This window comes from Oryzias latipes, chromosome 12, assembly GCF_053564925.1.
Source record: "Oryzias latipes strain Hd-rR chromosome 12, Olatipes_Hd-rR_3.1".
Classification (NCBI taxonomy): Eukaryota; Metazoa; Chordata; class Actinopteri; order Beloniformes; family Adrianichthyidae; genus Oryzias; species Oryzias latipes.
In genome coordinates, this window is record NC_136248.1 from 6,704,030 (window position 1) to 6,713,401 (window position 9,372).

The 9,372-nt window shown below is 37.2% G+C and overlaps 1 protein-coding gene across 1 annotated transcript; it reads right to left on the bottom strand.

Moving 5' to 3' along the window:
- Nucleotides 1–1,862: 1,862 nt before the first annotated feature.
- LOC101171505 (protein SET) lies at nucleotides 1,863–8,932 on the bottom strand. Its single transcript, XM_004075039.5, has 8 exons — nucleotides 8,685–8,932; nucleotides 7,055–7,112; nucleotides 6,833–6,975; nucleotides 6,607–6,710; nucleotides 6,410–6,523; nucleotides 6,114–6,284; nucleotides 3,668–3,796; nucleotides 1,863–3,243 (listed from the first exon to the last, which is right to left on the bottom strand). The coding sequence occupies exons 1-8, from the start codon at nucleotides 8,743–8,745 to the stop codon at nucleotides 3,223–3,225; spliced, it is 801 nt and encodes a 266-aa protein (XP_004075087.1). The 5' UTR covers nucleotides 8,746–8,932; the 3' UTR covers nucleotides 1,863–3,222.
- Between the last annotated feature and the right edge of the window lie 440 nt (nucleotides 8,933–9,372).

A 9,372-nucleotide genomic window follows, 5' to 3' on the forward strand; every position in this document is an offset into this window, starting at 1 on the left:
ACAAAAACAGCCCCTGTATACACATCTGTAAAAGACTGCATATACTTGAAACCATCTATTGATTCATTGTTTACTGGACCGGCTAGATCTGTGTTCACAAGTTCAAGTTGTGTCTTAACTTTGTCAGTTGGATTTCTGTTTGTCGTTCGGGTGAACTTTCCTTTTATGCATACATCACATTCTTTATCAGGCTTACGTTTTGCACCTTTAATGTGCATGCCGACTGTTACATCCTGCAATCGCAGTATGTCTTCGTAGTTGCAGTGACCCATGATCTCGTGCCAGGTTTGGATATCATAACTGACATTACAAACATCATTTTCACCAAAATCTGTCTGTAAGTAGTACATCCTTTTAAACACATGAATGGTAAATTTGGTGCCATCAGGCACCTCAAGAACATCTTTACCTTCATCAAAGTGTACCTTGGCACCATTAGCAGTTGCACACTTCACCGAGAAGAGTTCTTGTGGGAATGAGGGGATGTAGAGGGCGTTCTTCAACGTCACTGTACAGCGGCGCCCTTTACTGTCCAGGAGACATACCTGTGCATCCCCTCTGCCTTGTGCCAACCCAAAAGTACGCTTTCCGTCTGCAAGCTCCATGCTGTGTCTCTGGGCCCATAACCTGTTAGCAGGTTTAGTTCCTCAGTGTAGGCTTACACCTTTTGCCTACCTGCAGCGGAATAATTATGAAGAAATTACGACGGGCAGCCACGTCTCTCTTTAGCCATTCACCGGCTTGACTTTATTAACAGGACCGAACAGAAAGCTTGCTCCAACATCCAGAGTAAAACAGCGCCTCCTTCAGGTCACTAATAACAGATACAGTTACAAAACAGTCATACCTGTCCAAGTGGTATCTCCTGAGTCATACCATTTGTCAACATGCAGCTTCATTTTGAAAATGAAAAAGCATTTCTGGTTTTGACTTTGCTTTTTATTAATGCTACAGAATCGCTTCCATATCCCTGTTTCTAACCAAGTGATAAGCATTACGAAGGTTAAGTTTTGTAAATACCTTGGCCTGCTGGTGTTGGTCAAAATAGAGGTCATTTTTACTGGGGCCACAGTTTAAAGATGATTGATAAAAATCCCTAGGACGAGTTTTGGTTTGAATCTGGTACTAAAGGTGCTTTTTATTTTTTAATTCAAGATGGCCACCTCTTCCCAAGGTCAAAGGTCAACGAAACTTCCTTGGTGGTTCTATGAAGAACCATAGACCTTGGATTTTATCTATCCATATCATACATAAAATTAATTATTAATAAAAGCATAAATATCCAGAACCTTTCTTCTTGCAAATCAGTTATTAAAATAAAAACTAAATTGTAACACAGATAAAAGTTATGAATGCATAAAACATTCATATATTGGGATTCATTAAATTTCCATCCAATAAATTACCAATAAAACTGGTATTAAAAGATGAGAATGAAGGTACTCAAGACTTTTGCTTAACTCTTTATGTAAATGACACAAGAAATGTTCTAATGCTAAAAAAACAAAAAAATATTTCTTTTATACAGAGAGAAAAAAAGCCTTCATGGAAAAATGTTAATAGTTTGCTTAGACTCCGCAACCTGTTCTGGGATGACAAGTAGACGTATGGATGAAAAATTTATTTTTTTAGGAAACACAACGTTAACATATATAAAGAAATCCAAATATCTTGATTCAATTAGTGTAAAGGTTTTCTTAGAAGGAAGTAACTAAATTGAACAAAAAACACATTTTTGTTTTGAAGTTTTTCTTTAGCAAAAATAACTGGTTTGTCTGCAAATATTGAGTTACTCTGACCTGAATGATCTCAAAATGATCTTTGACGCATTCCTAACCTCTAATGAGGATCCGACAGCAATCTGCATTTCACTGTAGAAGTTTATTTACAGCATCTGACAAAATTCAAACAAACAGCTTGTAATCTGGTTTGGAGGCATCTATTATTCAGGTTACAAATAAAGTCATCTTTGTCATGAAGTAACAAGAATAGAAGCAGATTGCTATAGAAAAGACATGAATTAAACATCATATCCTAATGCCCTAGCATGTGGGGTGACAAACATTTTCCTCATTCTTTCATCAATGCTTTTTGTGAGTCCATAATCAGTCAAAGGTAGAGAAAAAAACATTTAAAAAAAAAAGCCACAATTTTTACTTTTAAACAAACTTAAACCAGACGGGCTTTACTCTACTCAATAGATCTTTACACATGCACAGATCAGAGCTAATAACATCCACCAAACTTGACAAAAAAAAAAAATAATAAGATTTTATTGTGTTGTCAAGCTATCACTCCATTCTAAGAGCTACAAATGATAAACATGAAAAACACTCCTTAAAAATGATCAACACTAAAATGGGACTCCAAAATAATAATAAAAAAGTGTTTGCATTTATTGTAACAAAGCAACAGGTACACTTAATGTTTATGTGAACACAATTCCAGTGGAGCAGGAGAAATGTTGCAGACTACTGTATCCCATGATGAAATATTACACAGACGCTCTAAAATATTCAGGTTTCACTGGAACAAAAAACATTTCAATTTCAGGGGCTGAAAAACTAGATTGAATCTTTATTAAAAAAAAAAAACTAGTTGTGTTGAAAAAGAGCAAGGATAGTTGTGAACAAAACATTTAGGAAAGCCAAAGAACAAGCTGGTGCTTTGTTAAAATCAGTTCCATTAGTACAAGAAATCACAAAAGGAAAATATAGCCATTAATTCCTGGTTTTCTCCACCATTGGACATATACATATATATGTATATATATTTAGAAAAGTTGCTAAGGATGCTATGATTCATTTATCACTGCACCATGGCTTATCTTAACTTGAACAGAAATGATTTTTTATTGTACATACAAATTGCTTTTGTTGGTACATTAGATCTACGTAGGATGATGTGCAGAATGCTACATTTTTACCTTTAATGTTTTGCATGTCTTTGTAAAATGAAGAGAGAAGGATGACAGTTGAGATTTTTGAAGCGTCCTTTCCATCTCTCAGCCCTGCTGCGTCTGGACATTTTCAAACAGGCTGTCGCAGCGGCGACAGACAAACAGCCTGACAAAAACTTCAGGTGAGAGACAACAAATTCTTTTTTTCCTTTTTCTTTCTCCTATTTAAATACAAAACCCCACCCACCCTAAATAATACATTTTGCTCCCCAAGCCTGTAGAATAACCCCGGAGGGACAACAGGAAAGTTTTAGACTAAATCTTCAATCTTCATCTCCGTCATCCTGAAAAAAAGAAAAAAGAAGAGAAGTTGGGCTCAAGCTGTGTTTTCACCAAATGTTTGACACTTTATCATCGGATTTGTCGCCAGTTTTTGACAAACCATGAAGCTAAGTTCAGGGGTCAAGTGGACACTTCCAATGAAAAGTTTATGTAATTAATCAAGACCATTCTCTGGCTATAAACGTGCAGCTGTTAAATGCGCATTGCTAGTTAAACCAGGATGAACTCTGACCAATCAGGGACTCTGATTTGGTAGAGATGTATGGATGACGTCCCCTGTAATTATGTGGAAAGGGTTAACAATAAAGCCAATATGATAATTTCCCTTCCTTTAACAGAAAACTGTGAAAAGGTTCATAGTCTTATCATGTTGCTCATTGGTGACCTGATGTTCCTGAACGCCACACCGGGTTTCATTTTCCTTACCTCACCATCATCGCCTTCACCATCATCATCTTCACCCCCTTCTTCTTCCCCCTCATCAATATCTTCCAGACCCTCCTCATCATCGTCATCATCATCACCGTCACCCTCTTCGTCCTCCATGTCTGGGACCTGAAAACAGAAAAAGTATCATCAAATGCTCTTAAAGCTTTTCCGCTTAGTGAGCTACTTAATTAGAGCAACAAGAAACAACAAACATAAAGTCGACCAAATCAACACAAAATGCCGCACAAAGGGAGACCAAAATCCATTTGAGAAACAAATCACCTTTGAAATGTTTATTAACTTGATCAAGCTGAGCAGTATCGTCTTGGCAGCACTACAGTAACCCAACACTATTGGAGCCATCTCAACACAACCTTTGTAGAGGCCAGTGAACTGCAGGTAACGCAAGTCGAATTCTAACATTCATAAATCATTTGAGACAGTCGTGATCTTGATTTAAAATTACTATAAAAAAAAAGCAGATATACCAGGATGTTTTTGTCTGTGTGTTTTAAACTGGCTGTTCTGTAAATGAACAGATAAAACTGAAAGAAGGAAATGAATTTGAAAAACAATGAATCATAAAGCCTGAAAGTGTCTGGTACATACGCAGTGTGGTGTAGTGAGGAGATGGAGGCACATCTCAATAAAAAAACTGATTAGAATAATGGCGTCTATTTCATTTGCTTGTCAGAGCTACTTTACTGTCCCCAAGTGGGCAGATGAAGGAACTGCAGGGTTCATTTTTAGGCAGTCTGGTCTGATTTAGTTTTGTTTCAGAGAAAGAGCCATAAATTGGTCTCTCCCTTTGCAGTCTCATTGTTTACAGATTTTTTGGGTGCAGATTTGCCCTTTTTTTGTTCTCTATCCTGGTTGCCTGGTAACATTGTCAATCAATCTTTGAATGTGAGTGGAAAAATGTTATTAGTGACTTACGTCTTAAACTGGGGAATGAGTAAAGTAGGTTACCGCTTCATCCAGTAACTACAGTAATCAATTACTCTTTAAACCTAATTTACCCAACACTGATATTTGTTGATAAGTTTGTTTGCACACATATTTAATTTACACTTGATCTTGCCAGAAATCCAAGGAATCTGGAAAACTTCACCTGCACTGTTCAGTACCAGGAATTTCTTTCTGAGCCACACTGGTTGAAGTTTTGGCTAAAGATGTTCGGATCAAATCGGTTCATTTAAAATGAAAAAAATATCGACAAAGAATTGTACCTACAGCCACGAATTATAATATAAATCAAATGGTTGTTAAATTGAATTGTTACACCATTAATGCAGATAAACGCAGATGATAACAAATCCCGACTGTAAATAAAAATGTAGACGGGGCTTTGTGGATTAACCATTTTAATTGATTATTGTACGAAAGAACTCAATAACTGCAGAAAATGTACCTGCTTTTTCATCTTTGTTAACTTTAGCTTGTACATAATCATCACTTGCAATCAGGTTATTTGAGTTAAGTAGATAATTAGTTGATGAATCTCAGTTTAAAACAGTCATGTCTTCAACAATCTTCCCTGCATTGTTCTTTTCTCAAAAACTTTTTCAAATATAAATTAATTTCTTTTCCGCATTTTTCACTTCTACCATTGCATTAGGTTTTATCCTGGACTATCAATCACAATAGTGCTAAGAAAACTGTAAGAATCATTTATTGTTTTTCTTTTCCTGTTGCAATGTAACCTCCAACTTGCACAGAAATATGACTCTTTGAATGGGAATTTGAGACAAATCTAACGTACCATGTAAGATGTGCATGCAAGTGTGTTTGTTTAGGGATTTAGCGGATAACATGAGAACAGACGGACTTCAATCCAATATTTCCAATATTTTTGCGCACAGTCGTGCGCAGATCATATAACGGTACGCAGTACCGGACCGTAACAGCTGTGTCCCCCCTTTTTTGTTTATTTTTTTTTTTTTTAAATCAGCAGTTGCCAACTGCTGATTTAATTTAAATGATAGTGCCTAACGTGCTTTAATTGTATATTTGTGGTTAAAAAATAAAACTTTAGACCACAAAGTAAACGTTTTTAAACTGGAATATATCATGGAATATGACCAAGATATCAACATTTAAGAGTTTTTAAATGTTTTTTAAGGCATCATTTCGAAATTCAAGGCTTTTAGGACTTTTTAAGACCCTGCAGGAACCCTGTTCTATAATACTGGACTAATTTAGCCATAAAGGTTTGAACTCAGAGTTTAAACGAGAGAGAAGATGTGACAATGTTCATGCCTGTGAGGAGTGAGGAATTTTACAACCTGAAAAAAATTCATAATGGCACTGTACGGATTTCACTTATTGCAGATTTCTAGAACTTGACTCTTGCAATAAATGAACCCTGTGTGTGAAAGCTAATCAAAGCTGGTGAAAGTGTGAAATCATTTGAACCTAAAGGCAGACATTAGCTTCATCTCACCAGATAGTACTGCAGTGGGTTAGGCCAGATGTCATCCTTGATCACCTCTCCCAACTCATCAGCTCCTGCGTCTGAGTGGTCGGTAAACCAAGTGAAGAAGCTCTCCGGCTCCTCGTGCTGCCTCTTTTTCCCAGCTTTGTTTGATGTCTGCCCTGAACGTTTTGTCAGATCCTGAGGAGTCAAATCATGGTTCATTGCATCAATAGATATTGATTTTTTGCTGCTTTCAAATAACAAACTGAACAAAGCCAAGCACTATATTATGTCAAGTTAGCATTAGGGTGCTGCAAACCCACCTTTCCAGTTTTCCATTTGATCTCAGTGGATTTGGAAATGGGATCTCCACCCTCGTTCACATTAAACTCTTTGGAAAGGGTTTTGTTCTCAAAGTACGGATTCTCATCAAAACACTACAAAAAAACAAAAACAAACAAACAAATGTCTTAGAATTTCAGACCAAAAGTGCAAAATCAAAGTGAGATGGGAAACTTACAAAATCTATTCTATATCCAGACTTAATGTCTTCAAACTCTGTGACCTCAACCTTCGACAAGTAATGGAGTGCTTCCTCATCATCCTCCCCCAGAAGAGCGGAAACTACCAGAAAAATAAATATCAGAATAATTAAAACAGTAAATAAATTCATACAACTATTGTAAAATAGATTTCAGATTTGATCAAATTTGATTTAAATAAACAAATAAATATGTTAAATGTACCTTGTGGATGGTTGACAAATGTCGTGACCCAGAAGTTCGGGATTTTGGCGATGAGTTCTGATCTCTTTTGAAAAAATGGCTGCCGTAATTTGTTGTATTTCTGCTCTACTTTTAATATTTCTTCGCTAGCCTGTTCGTTCAGTCTGGTGGGCAGAGAATACAAACGAGTCAGAAGAATACACATTTGTTTCTTTATTATTAATTTTAAACATTTAAACTCACCTGTCAATTTCATTCTGTACTTCATCAATGTGTTCGATTGCTTCCTGCTGCTCTTTTTCTGGAAAGACAACAAGACTTGAAATGATCTGTGTCAAACTTTCAAAGACAAGTACCAAAACACCTAAAGTATACAAGACCAAACTTGCTAAATAGATTTTGGATAAATCTGGATGATCGTATTAAATTATTCATTGATGTAATTTGTAAACCTCTCTAGGGGGCTGAGGGGTTGTTGGTGTCCCAAATAATACACCCTCATTCGGGTTTAGCGTTCTCTAAAAATACAGAGGGGGAATCGCATCTTGAATCATAATATAAAGGGCCACTCCGATTATATTTTTTTATTTATTTTAATAGTGTTCCCATGGTCTTAATTATGATTCTGCAATTTTTGGGCAAAATGAAAAAACCCTGTGTTGTTTTTTTAGGACAAAGTACCCGTAGAGTGGCAGTTCATTAGAAATTCACTTCTGAGTTATGGGCGGAACCAGTAGTGTGGCGTAAACCAGTCCCCCCTTCCCATCACCCATCTGTTTACACTCTCCCACTACTAGCTTACAGCTTCTTACAACCCCAACCTAAAACTAATAGTGCAACAACAATCCTGATCCATATATTGAAGCTATCCGCCTGTACAATTCAGATCCAGATTCCAGCTCAGAAAAGAAAAGCAGACATACATACAGAATAGAGCGGAGCAGGGGGACTTGTAGCGCCGCAGACTATAACTTCTGAATCACAAATAGGCTTTTTTATTTATTGCAGGTTTTGACCGTAAATCCTCCATTATGAGAAAAACTCTAAGATGTTAAAACACAATGTCACACACACATTAAAAAATTTTGATTATTCATTATGTGGATTTAAAAAAAACATCAAAAATAAAGTTATAGTGGAATAAAGATCAAAGAAGAAAAACGCTGGCGTGGATTTCTGCCCTAAACCGCGGTCAAATCCTTCGCTCTCTTACGGCTTCCTGTTGTCCCTAAGGCGGTATCGTTTGAATAAGCTTTTAACGTTGCGACACACGGTCCACGCCGCCACCTAGACTCAAAAACACGCTGAAGATTAACTAAACTTTACTTCACTGCAGAAGTCAAAAATTAAAAATGTGTTTACATAAAAGACATAAAACACATTCTACCTCACGTAAATATAAAGTGTTCTTCGGAAAATAGACGCTACGATACTGGTTAGAATGTCTCCCTCCCTGTGCCTTAGTTTGTATTGACGGGGATAACATAATGAGAGAACTCAAATAACCACTTCTAAACAACTAGACATGTAAAGCGACGCTGTGCAAAAAATACTAACATTCTCCGGTCACAACTCCGGCTTGTGGCTAGCTCGTGTGCGGTTAGCATGCTACCGCCTCACGCTGCATGACGCGCGAAGCTAATCTAAGCTACACGCTAGCTAACATCTAACGCAGGATGTAGGATTAGCCCACGCTACAACTCTGAAAATGCCCCGCTCAAGATACACCTACCAGCCTGCGTATGAAAAATTAAAACAAACCCCTGCACTTCACAAAAGAACAAGTCTATATGCAGACATCAGAACGGGGAATTCAAATGACGATAACACATGAAAATGGCGTTGTGCATCATGATAACCGCCATTCCTTTACCAGAGGTCTCGTCCGCAGCGTCGTGATTGGAATTCTCCTTCCTGCTGGCTTTTGCCGACATGGTTGATCGTTTCCTGTTACACCTTACGACCAAGTCAGTTGAAAATGCCCTTTTGTTCGACTAACGTTGTCTTCCCTTAATGCAAAGTGCGAAGCTGTCAGCCCACAACAAAAAGAAACCGACGCAACCTTGCACGCTCGTTTCCCTTCTTCAGCGCCTCGACAAACGTCAGCAGTGAACTCTACTGCCCCCGAGTGGACTGGATGATAATGTAGTTATGAGCGCAACAAAACAACAGTATCGTAAATCTCTACTAATTTCATTATATATTTATTGATTTATATTATTTTAACTATCATCAGTATAATTGATAGTGTCTGGTGTTTAAAAATCATATAAATAAACATATTTAATAATATTGGCAATTTAACAAACAGCAGCTGAAGCTTTAAAGACATTCTATTTTTCTTGTGCAGAACCAGTCATGGAGAGCCAAGTTTTGCATTTTTGTCAAATGTAAGCTTCACACAAACCTATGATTGACATGTACAATAATCTGGTTGAGTTGCAGTCACCGACTTCTTTCCCTCCCTTGTTGTGCATTGTCCTGAGAGTTCCCATTGTAATGGTTTTAACCCTTGTGCTATCTAAGATGACCCCACCCTTACATTGACGTGTTCTCCCTAC

What these genes read in the sequence shown, in the direction of transcription:
- LOC101171505 (XM_004075039.5), bottom strand. Translation starts at nt 8,745, where the DNA reads ATGTCGGCAAAAGCCAGCAGGAAGGAGAATTCCAATCACGACGCTGCG. An exon ending in ATTTGTCAACCATCCACAAG is followed by an intron (nt 6,711 to 6,832) that starts GTACATTTAACA and finishes TTTTTCTGGTAG; the next exon opens with TTTCCGCTCTTCTGGGGGAG. An exon ending in TCAAATGGAAAACTGGAAAG is followed by an intron (nt 6,285 to 6,409) that starts GTGGGTTTGCAG and finishes TTGACTCCTCAG; the next exon opens with GATCTGACAAAACGTTCAGG.